The 20,195-nt window shown below is 61.3% G+C and overlaps 1 protein-coding gene across 1 annotated transcript; it reads left to right on the top strand.

Annotated features, from left to right (window-relative positions):
* The first annotated feature begins 1,101 nt into the window (after positions 1-1,101).
* Positions 1,102-19,950, top strand: ATP6V1B1 (ATPase H+ transporting V1 subunit B1). Its single transcript, XM_068189150.1, has 14 exons — positions 1,102-1,356; positions 8,999-9,054; positions 10,591-10,689; positions 12,231-12,324; positions 14,012-14,089; positions 14,537-14,676; positions 15,260-15,361; positions 15,456-15,553; positions 16,686-16,809; positions 17,636-17,786; positions 18,242-18,324; positions 18,498-18,602; positions 19,531-19,660; positions 19,747-19,950. Exons 1-14 carry the CDS (start codon positions 1,257-1,259, stop codon positions 19,902-19,904), a joined length of 1,518 nt encoding a protein of 505 aa, XP_068045251.1. The 5' UTR covers positions 1,102-1,256; the 3' UTR covers positions 19,905-19,950.
* The last annotated feature ends 245 nt before the right edge of the window (positions 19,951-20,195 follow it).

The following is a 20,195-nucleotide window of genomic DNA, read 5'->3' as shown; positions in this document are numbered from 1 at the left end:
ATCCATATCCATATCCATATCCATATCCCATATCTACATCCCTATCCCTTATCCCAGTCCCTTTCCCTATCCCATTCCCTTATCCCTATCCCTATCCCTATCCCTCACCCTATCCCAATCCCTATCCCTTATCCCTTATCCCTATTCCAATCCCTTATCCCAATCTCTATCCCTATCCTAATCCCTTATCCCTGTTCTTATTCCTTATCCCTCCCCTTATCTCTCTCCCATTCCCTATCTCATTCCCTATCTCATTCCCTATCTTTCTCCTTATCCCCATCTGTATCCCTTATCCCCACCTCTCTCCCCCTCCCTCTCCTCCCTATCCCTATCCCTTGTCTCTATCTCTTTCCTTATCTAATAGCCATTATTCCAGTCCTTTATCCCTATTCGCATTCCCTCATCCCTATTCATCCCCCTATCCCTATCCCCGTCCCTTTCCCTATCCCTATCCTTATCCCTATCCTTTATCCTTATTCTTATCCATTATCTCTATTCCCTACCCCATCCCTTATCCCTGTCCTCATTTCTTATCCCTACCCCTTATCCTTATTCATCCCCCTATTCTTTATCCCTATCCCTATCCCTATCCCTATCCCTATCCCTATTCCCATCCCTATCCTTTATCTCTATTCCATTCCCTAGCTCATACCCCTTATCCCTATCCCTTATCCCATTCCCCATACCTCTCCCAATCCCACTCCCATTCCTGTTCCCATTCCCGTTCCTGTACCCATCTCCGTTCCCGTTCCCGTTCCCGTTCCCTTTCCCATTCCCACTCCCATTCCCATTTCCATCCCCACTACCATTCCCATTCCCGTTCCCGTTCCCATTCCCACTCCCATTCCTGTTCCCATTCCCGTTCTTGTTCCCGTTCCCATTCCCGTTCCCGTTCTCATTCCCATTCCCCATCCCTCTCCCATTTCCACTCCCATTCCCAAACCCGTTCCCATTCCCGTTCCCATTCCCACTCCCATTCCCTGCCCCCATCCCGGCTCCCGCGATCTCTCCTCCGGCCGCTCCCTCCCGCTGTTTACAGCCAACACGGTGCCACCTCTGTCTCCGGTGTCACCTGTGTCGCCGGTGCCACCTGTGTCTCCGGTGTCACCTTTGCTGCCGGTGTCACCTTTGCTGCCGGTGTCGCGGGCGGGACCGGCGGGGGCCGGGCCGGGGCTACAAAACCCGGGGCGCTGCCGTGTCCTGCCCGGCGGGACCGGGACCGCGACGGGGACAAGGACAGGGACAGCGACAGGGCCATGGCCGCCACCAAGGTGACAGCAGCGGCGACAGAGCTGGCGGCCGCCCGCGAGCACGGGCTGGCCGTGACCCGCGACTTCCACAGCAACCCCCGGCTGAGTGAGTGGGGGACACGGGGACACCGAGGGGACACCGAGGGGGGAGCCCCGGGGAGGGGAGGGACATCCCTCTGTCCCCGAGCAGTGGTGGCAGGGACGAGGGGGTGACACGGGGCAGGAGTGCGTGGGTGGCATTGGAGCAGGAACAGGGACAGGTGGGTGGCACTGGGACAGGCAGGGGTGACGGGGACGGGTGGGTGGCACTGGGACAGGCAGGGATGGCAGGGATGGACGGGCGGGTGACACTGCCTCAGGAGGGGACAGCTGGGTGGCACTGTGACAGGCAGAGTGGCACAGGGGCACGTGTGTCTCTCGGGGGGACAGGGGGACAGTGTAGTTCTGCGGGGGTGTCCCCTCCTGGGCACCGCACCCACGACGACCGGGGAAGGTGTCCCCACGCTGGGGACACCTGTGGGGAGCCGTGGTGACACCCCAGAGGTGCCGGGGCACCCTTCCCGCTGTGTCCCCATCCCACGGCGACATCGGGACACCTGGCACCGTGCCAGCGCCACACGAGGCTAGACGATCCCCTGTCACTTTGTCCCCAAGCCCCCGCTGTCACCAAGGGCGTCCGTTGTGACCTTTGTGCCTTCGCTGCCGGGGCCGGGCAGCTCGGAAGCCACCTGGTTGGGATGTCACCTCCCCGCGTCCCCAACCGGGTGGCTCCGGTCCCTCCCGAGCCGAGCTGGCCCTGCCCGGCCACCCGCCGTGTTTGCTGTCAACAGCGGCCACCCGCGGGTGACTCCTGCCCGGGTCACCTGGCGGAGCGCCAGCCCTTGGCTCGGGTGTCACCCGCGTGTCCCTTTGCCAGGAAAAGCCGCCCCCATTTCTTCCCGCTGGTCGCCTTTGTCCCCTCGAGGGACGCGTTTGTCCCCCCGCTGTGTCCAGCCCGGCACCGCCACCCAGGCGGGGACAAAGCGCTGTCCCCGGTGTGTCCCTGTCAGCCAGGTGGGCAGCTGGAGGCGGGGACAGGCGGGTCCCAAAATGTTCTGGGAGGAGACAGCGAAGGTGGCAGGAAGGACAGAGGGGGGTGGCACAGCTGGGGGGGGGGACCTGGCGGTGACATTCGGAGGGGTGGGGACATCCCCTGAATATGGGGGAGGGGCAGCAGGTGTTCCCACAGTTTGGGGTCCCAGTTTGGGTCCAGTTTAGGGCTCCAGTTTAGGTTCACACTGTGGGGTCCCAGTTTGGGGTCCCTGTTTAGGGTCCCAGTTCGGGTCCCATTTGGGGTCCCAGTTTGGGTCCCAGTTTAGGGTCCCACTTTGGAGTTCCATCTCGGGGTCCCAGTTTGGGGTCCCAGTCTGGGATGCCAGTGTGGCACTGGGCACAGGAGTGGTGTCACTGTCCCCAGCCACTGCCCAGTGCCTGGAACTGGGAGAACTGGGGAGGTCAAGCAGGGCTGTGGGATGGGCAGGGATGGATGATGGATGGATGGATGGATGGATGGATGGATGGATGGATGGATGATGGATGGATGGATGGATGATGGATGGATGGATGATGGATGATGGATGGATGGATGATGGATGGATGATGGATGGATGCATGGATGGATGGATGATGGATGGATGGATGAATGGATGGATGGATGGATGGATGATGGATGGATGGATGATGGATGATGGATGGATGGATGATGGATGGATGATGGATGGATGAATGGATGAGGGATGGATGGATGATGAATGGATGGATGGATGGATGGATGGATGGATGATGGATGGATGATGGATGGATGATGGATGGATGGATGATGGATGGATGGATGGATGGATGATGGATGGATGGATGGATGGATGGATGGATGGATGATGGATGGATGAATGGATGAATGGATGAGGGATGGATGGATGATGAATGGATGGATGATGGATGGATGGATGGATGGATGGATGCATGGTTGGATGGATGGATGATGGATGGATGATGGATGGATGGATGGATGGATGGATGGATGGATGGATGAGGGATGGATGGATGAGGGACGGATGGATGGATGGATGAGGGATGGATGGATGAGGGACGGATGGATGATGGATGATGGATGGATGGATGAATGGATGGATGGATGGAGCAGGAGGCAGCACACCTAATTTGTGCCACGCAGCCCCAGCCCAGCAGTGATTTTGGTGGGTCACTGCCACGTCCCAGCTGTCCCCATCATCCCTGACATCTCTCCTGCTCCAGGCACAGGACGGTGCCTTTGGGATCTGTTCCTGGTGCCATCTGGGACATGGGCAGCAGCAGAGGAGCATCCAGGGACACTCCCAACCCTTGGCCACCCTTCCCGGGGGGGCTGTGACCCCACTGCCCCACATCCCTCTGCCCCACAACACCCTCCCATCCTTGAACCCACATCCTTTAGGATCCCTCCCCTCTCCTCCATCCCTGTTTTTTTCCGCCAGCAAAACCCCAAAACCCACAGCGAGCCCGACGATTGAATTTTCCTCTTCTTTTTTTTTTTTTTTATTCTTTTTTTTCCCTCCCTGCCTTCACGCTTGGCTGGGGCCGCCTTTTCTCCGGCTGCCCCCACATGACCGTGCAGGTGTGTCTGGGAACCCGCGGCCGCCGGGCCCTAATTAGTGGCATAGAGTGTGACCCCCCGCCGGGCTTTTCACGGCCCCTGCCAGCCCCGGGCCAGCCCCGCGGGGTTGACAGCGCGGCACAAAGTGACACATGGCACAATGGGCAGGTTGAGGAGGCGACCGGGGCCGGCAGGGGGGGAAGCGGTCACTTAGGGATTGTCGGAAAAGTCCCAGGGTGGGCTCGGGGGTGAGAGGGATTTGGAGGAGGAGTTGGAGTTGGAGGAGGAGGAGGAGGAGGAGAGTGGGGGGTGGATTTGTGGTGTGGATTTTGGAAACTGGGCATTCCTGGGATCCTTAAAATCCCGGATTTGGGGTTGGGAGGGAGGTTAAATCCCACCCAGTGTCACCCCTGCCGTGGACAGGGACCCCTCCCACTGTCCCAGGTTGCTCCAAGTGCTGTCCCTGTCCCTTGGGACACTTCCAGGGATGGGGGATGCATCCAGCCCCACCCAGAGCCTTGTGCCCAGCACCCTCTGCCCCTCCCTGCCCCTGCCGAGGGGTGCCAGGGGTGGGGTCCCCCCTCTCTGCCCTGGGGGACACCGGGGACGCTCCCTGTGCCCCAGGGTGGCTCAGGATCAGCTCTGGACCTGCTGGGGCAGCCCTGCCTCCACAGCTTTGCTCTGGGACGGAGGATTTGGGGGACCTGGGGGCTGTTTGTCCCTCCTGCTTCCCACCTCTGCTCCAGCTGTGTCCCCATCCCTTCCCAGCTCTGGAATTTGGGGCGGGGGTTGAGCATCACTCGCTGCACACCCGGCCCAGAGGATGAGGCGACAAAAAAGGGGAATGACTTCCCACTGGAAAAGGGGAGTTTTGGGTGGGATTTTGGGAAGGAATTCCTCCCTGTGAGGGTGAGGAGGGGCTGGGCTGGAATTCCCAGATTTGCTGTGGATGCCCCTGGGTCCCTGGAAGAAGCGTCCAAGGCCAGGTTGGATGAACTTGGACCCACCTGAGCTAGTAGAACAGGACGACCCTCAAGCTCCCTTCCCACCCCAACCATTCTCCGACCCCAAGACCCCCTCGTAGGTGGCAGCGAGCCCCCGGCGCACTTTGCAGCCGAGCCCTACGTGCCGGGGGTCTGGGAGGGGCCGCGGGGGCTGCGGAGGGCAGGGCGGGCGAGCGGGAGCAATTAGCGGCGGGTGGAGCCGGGTCGGGTCCCCTTTGTCACCGGGGGCCGCGGTCCCCCCCGCGCGGCGGCCGCGCTGGTCAGCAGTGCGTGAGTGTCAGCGCTGACGGAGATCGCATGTGACAGCAGCTGTGAATTTGGGGCTGGGGGTGTGCAAAGGCCACGTTGAAAGACTTTGCTTTTCCCTCGGCCCCTCTCCCGCCGACCTCCCCCGCCCCCCGGCCGCAGCCCACCCAGCCCGCCGCTGCCGCGGCTGCGGCTTCATTATCGCTGCTGGGGCTTTCCGGTGCTCCCCCTGCGCTTCTCGGCCCTCCTCCTCCTCTTCCTCCTCCTTGTTCTTCTTCTCTTCTTTCTCCTCTTGTTCTTCTCTTTGTCCTTTTCCTCCTCCTCCTCTTCCTCTTCCTCTTCTTCTCTTTCTCTTCCTTCTCCTCTTCTTGTTCTTCTCCTCGTCCTCTTCTTCCTCCTCCTACACTTCTTCCCCTTCCTCCTCTTCTTCTTGTTATTCTCCTCCTCTTCCTCCTTCGCTTCTTCTCCTTCTTCTCCTCCTCCTCTTCTTCTTCTCCTCTTCTTCCTCGTCCTTCTCTTCTTCCTCCTCTTTCTTCTTCCTCTTCTTCTCCTCTTTCTCATTCTTCTTCACCTCTTCCACCTCTTCCTCCTCCCTCTTCTTCTTCTTCTTCTTTTTTTCTCCCCTTCCTCCACTTCTTCTTCTCCTCTTTCATGTTCTTCTCCTCTTCTTCATCTTGCCCTTCTCCTTCTTCTTCTTCTCCTCCTCCTCTTCTTCTTGTTCTTCTCCTCGTCTTCCCCTCCTCCTCTTCTTCTTCCTCTTCTTTATATTCTTCGCCCCCTTCCTCTCCACCTTCTCCTCTTCCTCCTCGTTCTTCTTTTCCTTCTTTTCCTTTTTCTCCTCCTCCTCCTCTCTCCCCACACCGATCCCTTTCCAGGCTGTCCCTCGGTGTTGCTGTCATGATTTCCCCCTCTGTCACGACAGAACATCCCAGAGCCGGGCATGGATGAGGGGCTGGGATGTTCCCTGGAATGTCCAAGGCTGGACACTGGGGCTTGGAGCAACCTGGGTGGTGGAAGGGGTCCCTGGGTGGGATTTGAGGTCCCTCCCAACCCAAACCATTCCAGGATTCCATGATGTCCAGAGGCCCCTGCCCATGGATGGATGGATGATGGATGGATGGATGATGGATGGATGATGGATGGATGGATGATGGATGGATGATGGATGGATGGATGGATGGATGGATGGATGGATGGATGGATGGACGGATGGATGGATGGACAGATGGATGGATGGATGGATGGATGGACAGATGGATGGATGGATGGATGGATGGATTAAGGATGGATTTCCATATGACCCAAGAGCTTGGCCAATGATCCGATGTCACCCCCAGTGGCACCTGCTCTACCCGAGGCTCCCACATTCCTGGTGGGAAGAGCCATCCTGGTGGAGCCATAGGGCAGCCAGGAATGTCCCCAAGGGGGTGGCAGCCACCGGGACGGCACTGAAACCCCTATGCCGGGACAAGTGACACTCCCATCGTCCCTGTCCCACACGGGTGGCTCCAGGGCTGCTGAGAGGGAGAAGAAAAAATCCCAGAATCTCCTGCCGAGGGAAGGGAAGCGGGAGAGCTTTGGGGGCGAGCGGGAACGGGAATAAAAGGCCGGATGGTCACTTTGGGAATAAAGGGGACAAAAGGCGGGGAGGGGGCTCCCGGTGTGCCAGCCCCTCCGGAGGCTGAATGGGCGAGCAGCAGGAACCCGCCCTAATTGGGGAACAGCTGAGAAGGCTAATTAGCTAATTAGCTCCTGGAGTGAGGCTGGGAGAACCTCGTGGGGCTCAGCAAGGCCAAGGGCAGGAGAAGCTGGGATGGGGCACAAATCCAGGCTGGAGGGGAAAGGATTGGGAACAGGCCTGGGAGAAGGTGGTGTTGGGAAAGGTGGGAATTCTGTTCCTGTGCTCTGCTCAGGTGAGACCCCACCTGCAGAGCTGCTCCAGCTCCTGGATCCCAAATTCAGGAGGGTGTGGAGCTGCTGGAGCAAATCCAGGGCAGATTCTAGAGCTGTTCCCAGGGCTGGAGCCAGGCTGGGAGAGCTGGGAATGTTCCCCTGGAGAAGGGAAAAATCCAGGGAATCCTCAGAGTCCCTGAAGGGGCTCCAGGAGAGTTGGAGAGGGACTGGGGACAAGGGACAGAGGGACAGGACCCAGGGAATGGCTCCCACTGGGAAAGGGGAGATTGGGCTGGGATCTTGGCAAGGAATTCCTGGCTGGGAGGGTGGGCAGGGGCTGGGCTGGAATTCCCAGATTTGCTGTGGCTGCCCCTGGATCCCTGGCAGTGCCCAAGGCCAGGTTGGACACTGGGGTTGGATCCAGCTGGGACAGTAGAAGGGGCTGGGGGGTGGAATTCCTGGGCTTTAAGGTCCTTCCCACCCCAAACCAGTCTGGAATTCCATGACCCCTTTGCTGAAATGTCCGGGATCGCTGGCACTGCCCTGGCTGAGGGAAGGGGACACCGAGGGTCCCCAGAGTGTCCTGTGGGGTGTCCGGGGATTGGGCTGTGACCAGCGGGAGAAACGGGACCCATCCCTAGGAATGAACTCCCCGGGGCTGTCCCAGCTGGCGGACAATGCCACCATCAGCACGGGGACGTCCAGGGACCCCCATCCCCGCGGGACGCCCTGCAGCTGGCCCGGCCTCTCCGATCCGATTAGGATCAGGTGGGAATGCCAGAGCCCGGCGTGAGGAGAGGGGGCAGGGCTTGAAAGGGCCCGGCGGGGTCAGCGGGGCCGGGGCAGCGTTCGGGGCTTTGACACTTCCTGGGATGATCAAGGCGCGGCTTAGAGCCGGATCAGTTCCCCCACACCTGCGCCCGCCGGGGGCCGATCCCAGTCCCGGCACTCCCGGGAGCTGATCCGAATCCTGGCATTCCCGGGAGCTGATCCCAAACCCAGCACTCCCGGGTGCTGATCCAAATCCTGGCGTTCCCGGGAGCTGATCCCAATCCCGCCCAGCACTCCCGGGAGCTCATCCCAGTCCTGGCATTCCCGGGATCCGATCCCAATCCCATCATTCCCAGGATCCCATCCCAATCCCGGGATCCGATCCCAATCCCATCATTCCCAGGATCCCATCCCAATCCCGGGATCCGATCCCAATCCCATCATTCCCAGGATCCCATCCCAATCCCGGGATCCGATCCCAATCCCATCATTCCCAGGATCCCATCCCGATGCCGGCATTTCCAGGATCCCATCCCAATCCCATTATTCCCAGGACCTGATCCCAGTCCCATCATTCCCAAAATCCCATCCCAATCCCATCATTCCCAGGATCCCATCCCAATCCCATTATTCCCAGGACCTGATCCCAGTCCCATCATTCCCGGGATCCCATCCCAATCCCGGAATTCCCGGGATCCACTGCTTCTCCCTGTGTTCCCACCCAGCTTCATCCCCGTTTGTCACCGCCTGTCCCAGGGTTGTCCCCGCGAGGTCACACCCTCAGCACCCCCCTTTCCCCACCCCAGTGTCACCCCCGCTGTGTCCCCAGGGCCACCAGGGTCCCCCCAGCACCGCGGGGTCTTTGGGAAGTGTCCCCGCATCCCGCCGGGCCGGGCAGGATCCTCGGGCAAGGCGTGACCGGGAGGGGACAAGGGGACACTTCCCTGCTGGCCCCGGTGGCACTCCCAGCGGTGACATCCCTGCCGGGCACGTGGGGACACCTCCAGAAGGTGACACAACCCCTGAGTGCCGTGGCAGGAAGCCACCACTGAGTGACATTTCCTGCAGGACGCAGTGTCCAGCTGGGCCATCACTGGTCACTTGGGGTGTCACCAGGACAGGGACACAGGAAGGGACGGGATGTGGGGGTGGCACCCCCCGGGTGGCCCCGTGGCTCTGGGGACTGACGGTGTCCCCTCCCGCAGCCTACAGGACCGTGTGCGGTGTCAACGGGCCACTGGTGGTGCTGGACAACGTCAAGGTAGGACCTTGGGGTGACATGGGGACAGCCTGGCGGTGGCACCTGGGGTTGTGTGGGGACCCCAGTGCTGAGGGTGCGATGGAGGGAGTGTGTCCCTTGTTCCCTGTCACCTGTCCTCTGTCCCCTCCCTTCTGTCCCCTGGGCTGTCCCCTGTCCCTGTGCCATCCCTCCTGTCCCTTGTCCCCTGGGCTGTCCCCGTTCCCTGTGCCATCCCTCCTGTCCCTTGTCCCCTGGGCTGTCCCCTGGGCTGTCCCCTCCTCTCTGGGGTCCGAGCTCCCTCCTCTGGACGCGCTCGGCAGCAGAGCCCTGTCCCCGCCTGCACGCGCGGGTGGCGTGTCCCCGTGTCCCCATGCCCCCTTGTCCCCGCGCGGGTGGCGCGTGCGCCGACACTGGGGACACGGGGGACATTCCGTGGGACATGTGTGCGCTCGGTCCGGGCACCCTGCCCACCATGTCCCGTGTCCCTGCCCGAGCTCAGCCCCTGTCCCCTGTGTCCCTGGCCAAGCTCTGGCTCCTGTCCCTGTGTCTGTGCACCTGCCTGAGTTCTGTCCCCTGTCCCCCTGCCCTGCTCTGTCCCTTGTGCCCTGTGTCCCTGGCCAAGCTCTGTCCCCCATCCCCTGTCCCCCATCCCCTGTCCCCTTTCCCAGCTCTGTCCCTTGTCCCCTGTCCCCCATTCCCAGTCCCCTTTCCCAGCTCTGTCCCTTGTCCCCTGTCCCCCATTCCCTGTCCCCTTTCCCAGCTCTGTCCCTTGTCCCCTGTCCCCCATCCCCTGTCCCCTTTCCCAGCTCTGTCCCTTGTCCCCTGTCCCCCATCCCCTGTCCCCTTTCCCAGCTCTGTCCCTTGTCCCCTGCCCCATCTCCCGCAGGGACCCTGCTCTGGGTGGTGCCACTCCACAACCCCCGCGTCCCCTTGCTGTCACCCTCCCCCGACCCAGCTCCCCGCTCTCCTGGCTGGGCTGGGGCCACCTGGGTGACATCCGGAGGGGTTTTGTCACCCGGTGTCGCGTTTCCATGTGGCCCTGTCATTTATTAATTAATCAGCTCAATTAAAAGAGGAGGAGGAGGAGAGGCCCGAGCGTGCTGGGCAGCAGCGACATCAGCCATTGTCCCCAGAGCAGGATGTGTCCCCTCCGTGTGCCCTGCGGTGTCCCCATGAGTGCCACTCGTGTCCGTGGCCTCAGCCTTGGAGGTGGTGGCAGCCTGGTGGCTCTGGCTGTGACAGCGTTTGCTGTCACCTACTCGGGAGTGGAAAATCCCCTCGACATCGGGGAAACTGAGTCACGGAGCAGTGCCACAGCCCGTGGCCAGCTCCAGGATGGAGGGACAGCGACAGGGACAGGCAGCGCCACCCTCCACCGCCACCCCTTTGCTGCCCAGTGTCCCCCCCTTCCCTCTCAGCCTTTGGTGGCTTCAGGACCAAAGCAGGGGAAACTGAGGCAGCACCAGCAGAGCAGGCGGGGCTGGGAGGGGACAGGGGCGGGCTGAGGGGACAGAGGGGACACCGCCACCCCATTTGCCCGTGTCGCTGTCCCCACAGTTCGCCCAGTACGCCGAGATCGTGAACTTCACCCTGCCCAACGGCACCACCCGCAGCGGGCAGGTGCTGGAGGTGATGGGCGCCAAGGCCATCGTCCAGGTGAGCGCGGGGACACGGCGACACCGCCACACGGGGACACGCGGGGGCTACGCGGCCCGGGTCCCTGTCCCGGGTCCCTGTCCCGGGTCCCTGTCCCGGGGCTCTGTCCTGGGTCTGTCCTGGGTCCCTGTCCCCGGGTCCCTGTCCCCAGAGCTCTGTCCCGGGGCTCTGTCCCCCTCCAGTGGTGGCTGTCGGGCTCGTGTCGCTGTGCTCGTTAGAGGCGGGACTGCTGCTGTCCCGGGATGGCCAGGGGTGTCCTGGGATGGGTCCTGGGACAGGTGACAGTGTCCTTGGACAGGTAGGAGGGTCCTGGGACGGGCAGTGCCCTGTGATGGAGAGGGTCCTGGGACAAATGTCCTGGCTGGCAGTGGCCGGGGATGGTCAGGGATGTCCTGGGATGGGTCCGGGGACAGGTGACAGTGTTCTTGGACAGGTAGTGGGGTCCTGTGATGGGCAGTGTCCCGGGACAAATGTCCCGGGACAGGTGGCAGTGCCGTGGGATGGTCGGGGATGTCCTGGGATGGCCAGGAGTGTCCTGGGGTGGTCTGGGGTGTCCTGGAATGGGCAGTGTCCTGGGACAAGCCGTGTCCCCTTCCCGTGACACCCCCCTTCATCCCAGGACGGCGCTGCCGCTGCCCCCCAAAAGCCACCAGCCCTGGGACAGCCGGGGTGTCCCCAAAGCCACCAGCCCTGGGACAGCCGGGGTGTCCCCAAAGCCACCAGCCCCGGGACAGCCGGGGTGTCCCCAAAGCCACCAGCCCCGGGACAGCCGGGGTGTCCCCAAAGCCACCAGCCCCGGGACAGCCGGGGTGTCCCCAAAGCCACCAGCCCCGGGACAGCCGGGGTGTCCCCAAAGCCACCAGCCCCGGGACAGCCGGGGTGTCCCCAAAAGCCACCAGCCCTGGGACAGCCGGGGTGTCCCCAAAGCCGCGAGCCCCGGGGCTGTTTGGGGTCTAAACCCCTCCTAATTAGCCCGGATCCCCCCCAGGTCGCCCCGCGGGGGCTTGGGGGGGCGGCGCAGCTGCCCCAAAGTCGCCGCTCTGATGCCACCTGTGCCTCGGGGATGCCCTTTTAATCCTATTAGGGAGTCAGGCTCGGGCAGGGGGGAAAAAGGAGGGGGAGAGGGATAAAAGGGAGGGGAAAAAAGGTAGAAAAGGGGATTTTTGCAGCCTCAGCGTTGTTGGGGGTGACCCGCAGCCCCCGCACGCACCTGGGGGGCTCCGAGTGTCACCTGTCACCGTCCCCAGATCCCCCTGCTCCCAGGGGCCACCCGGCTCTAATTAAAGCGGCGAGCCGGGGGTTAATTAACGCAAATGATGTCAAATATTATCCGGATCAAAAGGCTTTCCCCGCGGGTGCGGCATTCACGGTCCACCCCAAAAAAAATCCCCCCAAAGCCTCTCAAGAGAGGTTTTTAACCCCAAACCTTGTCCCCTCTTTTATGTCCCCTCCCAGGGGGGTTTGGGGTGAGCGGGGGTCACGTCACGCTCCCTAAAGCCTTAATTAATCCTCGTTAATTGCTGTCGCCGGGCACTCCACAGGTGTTTGAGGGCACATCGGGCATCGATGCCAAGGCAACAACCTGCGAGTTCACGGGGGACATCCTGCGCACGCCGGTGTCCGAGGACATGCTGGGTGAGCCCGGGCACGGCTGGCACCGAAATTTGGGGGGTTTGGGGGTTCGGGGTTCAGCTCTGGGGCTGAGAACTTCCCTGGGTCACCTCCGAGCTGTGACAGTCACCAGGGACAGGGCCGAGCCCGTCCCCACGTCCTCTGTGCGCGGTGATCCCGGGAAAACGCGCGGGCTGGGCGGGGAAAGGATTCCAGGTGAGGTGTCACCCCCGTCCCTGGCGGTGTCACCCCCATCCCTGGCGGTGTCACCCCATCCCTGGTGGTGTCACCCCATCCCGGGAAGCGTCACATCGTCCCTGGCGGTGTCGCCCCGTCCTTCTAAGTGTCACCCCACCCCTGGCGGTGTCCCAGGCCAGGCTGGACAGCACTTGAAGCCACCTGGCACAGTGGAAGGTGTCCCCATGGCAGGGAGGTGACATCGACGGGATTTAAAGTCCCTTCCCCCACAAACCACTCTGGGATCCAGCTGTGCCCCCCGCCCCCCGTCCCCTCATGTCCCCCAAACCCCCTCGGGGTCACTCGGGGTCGGGCCGGGGGGTGGCCGTGTCCCTGCGCTGTCCCCCCGACCCACGGGGGCCGCGTGTCCGCCGCGATCCCGCAAAGGGCAGCGGGTGGCCCCCCGCCCGGTGCCGCCGCCCTCCCGCTCTCGGTGTCCCCCGGGAGTCGCCGCTGCCGTGGCCGCTGACCTTTCCTGCTCGGCGCTCGGCGCTGCCATCACCCTGATGCGCTGTGACACCGCTGACGTGTCCCCGCACCGCCACCGCGTCCCGTGGGGGGCGGGGGGGGGGGGCGGGGAGGGGACGGCAGCCAGGGAGGCGAGGTCAGGGAAGCGTGGCAGTGTCGCGATCGATGCCACCGCGGCTCCGAGGCGGTCGATGAGGCTGAGAGGGAGCGCTGAGGCCGTGTCCCCTCCCTGGGGACGGCTTGGGGGGGGTTGGTGTCGCCCCACTGAGCTGGGGACTGCGAGAGGGGAGTGGCTGGGGACATGGGGACACAGGGACAGAGGGACAGAGTGATGGGGGTGATAGGGCGATGGGGACATGGGAACACAGGGACAGGGTGATGGGGACATGGGGATGGGGTGATGGAGGACATGGGGACACAGGGACAGGGTGATAATGACACAGGGACAGGGTGATGGGACATGGGGATGGGGTGATGGGGACACGGGGACAGGGTGATGGGGGTCATGGGAATGATGGGGACAGGGCGATGGGGACACAGGGACAGGGTGATGGGACATGGGGATGGGGTGATGGGGACACGGGGACAGGGTGATGGGGGTGACTGGGGGCATGGGGACACAGAAAGGGTGATGGGGACAAGGTCCTGTCCCCTGTGCCTGTATGGGGGTCTTGGTGTCACCCCCTGCCTGGGAACCAAGGACCCCAAGGGGGAGGTGACAGAGGTGGCTGTGGGCATGGGGACTTGGAGACAGGGTAATGGAGGTGGCAGGGGACATGGGGGTCTTGTCCCCATGTGCTGGCATCTTCCTGCCACAGGAGCTGCGGTGTCACCCAGCCCGCAGGTGACACTTCCTGCCCCACAGCCCCCCAGTCCCTGTGTCCCCTCTGGGAGTGGGAGGCGTGTCCCAGGATCAGGATGGGAACTGTGCCCCCAGACCATGGGACTGGCAGGTGCCACCCTCAGCTGGTGGCCTCAGAAAAGGACAATCCCTCTGTCCCCACAGGCCGGGTGTTCAATGGCTCCGCCAAACCCATCGACAGCGGCCCCCCGGTGATGGCCGAGGACTTCCTGGACATCAACGGTGACGGCTCTGGCTTTGCGGGAATGCAGAAGGGGCTTGAGGATGGCCTGGAATTGGGGGTGTCATCATGCCCTCTGGTGTCAACACATCCATCCATCTGTCCATCCATCCTTCATCCATCTGTCCATCCCTCCCTCATCCATCTGTCCATCCATCCCTCCATCCCCACCAGGGTGCTCCAGGGGGGTGTCCAAGCACTGGGATGGTTCCTCTCCCACCCCAGATCTGCTCCTGCTCATCTCCAGAACTTCCTTCCCAATTTTTGCCACCAACCAGGGCGATCCCTGCATCCTCGTCCACCCTTGGATCTCTGGAAATGTCCAAGGCCAGGCTGGACAGGGCTTGGAGCACCCTGGGATAGCGGGAATTGTCCCTGGGTGGGACTGGATGGGTTCAAGGCCCCTTCCAACCCCAACCATTCCATGATCCCTCCTTTTCCCGCTCCAGGCCAGCCCATCAACCCTCATGGGCGCATCTATCCCGAGGAGATGATCCAGACCGGGATCTCTCCCATCGACGTCATGAACAGTATTGCCCGTGGCCAGAAAATTCCCATCTTCTCCGCCGCTGGGCTGCCCCACAATGAGGTGAGATTGCAGCAAGAGGAGGATGGAGGGATTTGGGGAGATTGGATCCCTGCTCCTGGTGTCGGGAAGCCGCCATCAGCTCCTGCCTCAGTTTCCCTGCTTGCACAGCAATCGCTGTGCGCTGTGTGGGGGATAATCTGGGCAAGTTTAGGGTCCCTAAATCCAGGGAATGGGGGGCTCCAGGTCCTTCTGATGTCCCCACAAGTGTGGGACAGAGCAGGAGGGGCTGGAAATTCCAGAGGGGGATGGGATAGGGATTGGGATGGGGATTGGGATGCAATGGGAAGGGAAGGGACGGGATGGGATGGGATGAGACGGAATGGAGTTCATGGTGTGGGAGGGGATTGGGTTGGGACGGGATCCATGGGATGGGATGGGATTGGGATTGGGTTTGGATCCATGGCGTGGGATGGGATGGAAACCATCCCTGAGCAGTCAGCAGTGACCACGGGCAAGGCAGGACACAGCGAGGGGGGGACACCCCGCTGGCCCCTGACCCGTGGGGCCGTGTCCTGGTCCCAGGGGGGCCATGGCCGCTCTGGGGTGTCCCCACTGCCACCCCCGTCCCTGTCCCCTCCCTCAGATCGCGGCGCAGATCTGCCGCCAGGCCGGGCTGGTGAAGAAATCCAAGGATGTGGTGGATTTCCACGAGGACAACTTTGCCATCGTCTTCGCAGCCATGGGGGTGAGTCGGGGGTATGTTGGGACATCCCAGGTGACCCCAGAACCACCGTGTCCCCGTGTCCCTGTCCTCTGACCATGTGTCCCGCCCGCCGCAGGTGAACATGGAGACCGCGCGGTTCTTCAAGTCGGACTTCGAGCAGAACGGCTCCATGGAGAACGTGTGCCTCTTCCTCAACCTGGCCAACGACCCCACGTGAGGCACAGCCCTGCCGCCTCCTCCTCTTCCTCTCCTTCTCCCTCCTCCTTCTCCTTTCTCCTCTTCTCTCCCTCTTTTGTCTCTTCATTCTTCCTTCTCCCTCCTCCTTCTCCTTTCTCCTCTTCTCTTCTCTTTTGTCCTCTCATTCTTCCTTCTCCCTCCTCCTCCTCTTTTTTCTTTTCCTCCTCTTTTTTCTTTTCCTCCTCTTTTTTCTTTTCCTTCTCTTTTTTCTTTTCCTCCTCTTTTTTCTTTTCCTCCTCTTTTTTCTTTTCCTCCTCTTTTTTCTTTTCCTCCTCTTTTTTCTTTTCCTCCTCTTTTTTCTTTTCCTCCTCTTTTTTCTTTTCCTCCTCTTTTTTCTTTTCCTCCTCTTTTTTCTTTTCCTCCTCTTTTTTCTTTTCCTCCTCTTTTTTCTTTTCCTCCTCTTTTTTCTTTTCCTCCTCCTTTTTCCTCCTCCTCCTTTTTTTTTCTCCTCCTTTTTTTTTCCTCCTCATTTTCCTCCTTCTCCCTCCTCTCTTATTTTCTTTTTCTTTTCTTTTCTCCTTCTTCTTTCTCCTTCTCCCTTTTCCTTCTCTCTCCTCCTCCTTCTCCTTCATTTCTTATTCTTTTCCTTCCTTCTTCTTTTCCTTTCTACTTCTCCCCTTCTCCTTTTCCTTCTTTCCCTTCTCCTCCTTTCTCCTTTTTCCTTCTGTTGCTTTCTTTTCTCTCCATTGTCTTCCATTTTCCTTTTCCTTTCCTTTCTCCCTCCTTTTCCTCCTGCTTCTTGCTTCCCTCTCCTTTTCTCCATTTTCCTTCTCCCTCTCCCCTTCCTTTCCCTCTCCCTCTCTTCAGTTCCCTCTTTCCCCTTTCCCTTTCCTCCCTCTCCCTCTCCTTCCTCCCTCTCCTCCCTCCCTCTCTTCCCCACCAGGACCCCCCAGTCCCACCCGGATCACTTTGGGGGACTCTCCTGACTCCCCCTAGGGTTCCCCAGTGCCCCACCCTGCGTGGGGACCCCAAAACGCCGGGATTCCCCCTGCATTGCTGGGACCCCACTCCACACCTGGCTGGGCTCCTCTGCGCACCCTCCTGGCACCCCAAACCCGCCCTGCAGGGGCTAATTAGCCTAATTGTGCTAATTGGGGGTGTCCCACAGGATCGAGAGGATCATCACGCCGCGGCTGGCGCTGACCACGGCCGAGTTCCTGGCGTACCAGTGCGAGAAGCACGTGCTGGTCATCCTGACCGACATGAGCTCCTACGCCGAGGCCCTGCGCGAGGTCAGCGCGGGGTGGCCGCAGGGCTCGGGGGGCCCAGGGTGACAAGGACAGCCCAGGGTCTTTGGGGTGCTCCAGGTGACAAGGACAGCCGAGGGCTCTTGTGGGGTTTGGGGTGCTCAGGGTGACAAGGACAGTCCAGGGTCCTTGTGGGGTTTGGGGTGCTCAGGGTGACAAGGACAGTCCAGGGTCCTTGTGGGGTTTGGGGTGCTCAGGGTGACAAGGACAGTCCAGGGTCCTTGTGGGGTTTGGGGTGCTCAGGGTGACAAGGACAGTCCAGGGTCCTTGTGGGGTTTGGGGTGCTCAGGGTGACAAGGACAGTCCAGGGTCCTTGTGGGGTTTGGGGTGCTCAGGGTGACAAGGACAGTCCAGGGTCCTTGTGGGGTTTGGGGTGCTCAGGGTGACAAGCACAGTGGTGGTGTTTGGGGTTCTTGGGAGGTTTGGGGTGCCCAGAGTGACTTGGAGAGCTGGGTGTCCCAGGGTCCTTGGGGTACCTGGGGTGCTTAGGGTGACAAGGACAGCCCAGGGTCCTTGTGGGGTTTGGGGGGCTCAGGGTGACAAGGACAGCTGGTTTTTGAGGTGTTTGGGGTGTCTGGGGTGTTTGGGACACCAGCACACCTGAGATTCCCAGTCATCTTGGGGTTTTTGGGGTGCCTGGAGTGCTCAGAACTCCCAGCACACCTGGGGTTCCCAAGCTTTTTGGGGTGTTTAGGGCACCCAGCACACCTGGGATTTTTGGGGTTGCCTGCGCTGTTCAGGACACTCGTGTCTCTCATGCCTCCCATGGTTTTTGGGGTGTTTGGGTGCTCTGACCCCCACAACCCCACAGGTGTCAGCAGCCAGGGAGGAGGTGCCGGGTCGCCGCGGCTTCCCCGGCTACATGTACACGGACCTGGCCACCATCTACGAGCGCGCCGGGCGCGTGGAGGGCAGGAACGGCTCCATCACCCAGATCCCGATCCTCACCATGCCCAACGATGGTCAGTGGGCCACGGCGGGGCCGGGAACACCGGGAGGGGACGGGAATACCGTGGGAGATCGGTATTTCCCCACTCCGGGAAATCGCAGGGACAGGAAATCCCAAATTGCTCCGGTTTTGCCCGGTTTTGGGGAGGTCCTGGGGTGGTGACGCTGCTGGGGTGATTTAGGGTCTGAGACTTCCACATGTCCCCAACAACACCTCCTGTTTGGGGTCCTTGGCTCCAGGACAGGGAGGTGACCCCAAAACCCCTCTGAGCCATCCCAACCACCCCATCCCTCCCACTTGAGGTCCCAGCTCCTGACAGGGAGGCGACACCAAAATCCCCCCTACTGACCCCGTTGGGGCCTGCAGTGCCCCGGTGACCCCACAGATGTGACACAGTGGTGTCCCGTGTGCAGCTGAGATGCCAGCCCCACTTTGGGGTCTCACAACCCCTTTGTCCCCCCACCCCAGACATCACCCACCCCATCCCCGACCTGACGGGCTTCATCACCGAGGGCCAGATCTACGTGGACCGGCAGCTCCACAACCGCCAGGTTCGTTCCCAAACCCCTTCCCATCTCCAGGGCTGGATCTGGGATGGATCCAGGGATGGATCTGGCACCCACCGGGGCTGGGAACCACCCGGGAGCACCGGGATGGGAGTGCCGGGGGTAGGGGTGGGGTCCCCCAGGGCTGGCTGGACATTGGGGTCGCTCTCACCCTACAGATTTACCCCCCCATCAACGTTCTGCCGTCCCTGTCCCGGCTGATGAAATCCGCCATCGGAGAGGGAATGACCCGGAAGGACCACGGGGATGTGTCCAACCAGCTGGTGAGGGCTTGGGGACACTCGGGAGGGCGTTTGTCACTTCAGGGCCCTCCTGTCCCCCTGTTTGGGGAGGCTTAGGTGAGACCCCACCCATGGAGCTGCTCCAGATCCCGGATCCCAAATTCAGGAGGGTGTGGAGCTGCTGGAGCAATTTCAGAGGAGGTTCTGGAGATGCTCCAAGGGCTGGAGCTGCACTGGGAGAGCTGGGAATGTTCTCCTGGGGAAGGGAAGGCTCCAGGGAGAATTCAGAGCCCTGGGATTCCAGAGGGAAGCTCTGATGTTGGGATGATTCAGGATTGGATCCCACTGAGCTCCACGGGGTGTCCTAAATGCCAAATCTTCAGCTGCCTTTATTGGGATGTGGGGAGAATCCAGTGAAAGTGACAGCACCCGGGAATGCTAGGGCTGCCCCAAATCCCTGGGAATGTCCAAGGCCAGGTTGGACAGGAGCAATATGGGATAGGGGAAGGTGTCTCTAAACATGGATGGGGGTGGAATGGGATGGGATTTCAGGTCCCATTCCAGGATTCTGGAGCCCCTCTGGAGCCAGGCTGGGAGAGCTGGGAATGTTCCCCTGGAGAAGGGAAAAATCCAGGGAATCCTCAGAGTCCCTGAAGGGGCTCCAGGAGAGCTGGAGAGGGACTGGGGACAAGGGACAGAGGGACAGGACCCAGGGAATGGCTCCCACTGGGAAAGGGGAGATTGGCCTGGGATCTTGGCAAGGAATTCCTGGCTGGGAGGGTGGGGAGGGGCTGGGCTGGAATTCCCAGATTTGCTGTGGCTGCCCCTGGATCCCTGGCAGTGCCCAAGGCCAGGTTGGGATGGATCTTTGAGCCACCTGGGCTGGTGGGAGGTGTCCCTTGGTGGCCCCGGCTGGGCTGTGGGGTCCGTGCCCATCCCGACCCATCGGTGGAATCCCTGGATCCCACAGTATGCCTGCTATGCTATCGGGAAGGACGTGCAGGCCATGAAGGCCGTGGTGGGCGAGGAGGCCCTGTCCGCCGATGATCTCCTCTACCTGGAGTTCCTGCACAAGTTTGAGAAGCACTTCATCTCCCAGGGTAAGCCTCCGGCCCCAAACCGGGGACTTGGGATCTGGGAGAGCCTCTCCAGCACCCCCAGACCCTCCGCCCCGTCCTGCCGGCAGGTCCCTATGAGAACCGGAGCATTTTCGAGTCGCTGGACATCGGCTGGCAGCTCCTGCGCATCTTCCCCAAGCAGCTCCTCAAGCGCATCCCCGAAAACATCCTGGCCGAGTTCTACCCCCGCGAGGCCAAGGCTCCCGAGCAGGGCACGGCCCTGTGACCCCAAATCCCCCCAAATCCCCCCTTTCCTACAATTGGGAAAAACCTCTTTGTTTTTATTGGTGAATAAACAACCGTGGTCACCAAACCCTTCCGTGCTCCAATGTTTCCTTCCACGGCCTTGGAATTCCCACCCCTGGGAACCCCTAGAGCAGCAGCTCCTGACCCCACCCCGAGCTGCAGCTCCCCAAAACCCCATAATCCTGTGTTTTAGGGGAAAACTCCCCGTGGAAAATCCCAACATCCCCCCGCGGGTTTCGCTTCCCCCCGTTGGGATCGGGGCCCCTCGGGA

This window comes from Anomalospiza imberbis, chromosome 4, assembly GCF_031753505.1.
Source record: "Anomalospiza imberbis isolate Cuckoo-Finch-1a 21T00152 chromosome 4, ASM3175350v1, whole genome shotgun sequence".
NCBI classification, from domain to species: domain Eukaryota; kingdom Metazoa; phylum Chordata; class Aves; order Passeriformes; family Viduidae; genus Anomalospiza; species Anomalospiza imberbis.
The sequence above is the reverse complement of the archived record's forward strand: the minus strand, read 5'-3'. Positions and strand labels throughout refer to the sequence as shown.

Excerpts from the sequence above, each read along its gene's own strand:
- ATP6V1B1 (XM_068189150.1), top strand. The coding sequence starts at position 1,257 with ATGGCCGCCACCAAGGTGACAGCAGCGGCGACAGAGCTGGCGGCCGCC. Across the intron at positions 9,055-10,590 it reads TGGTGCTGGACAACGTCAAG|TTCGCCCAGTACGCCGAGAT; the intron begins GTAGGACCTTGG and ends CTGTCCCCACAG. Across the intron at positions 17,787-18,241 it reads CCTCACCATGCCCAACGATG|ACATCACCCACCCCATCCCC; the intron begins GTCAGTGGGCCA and ends CCCCCACCCCAG.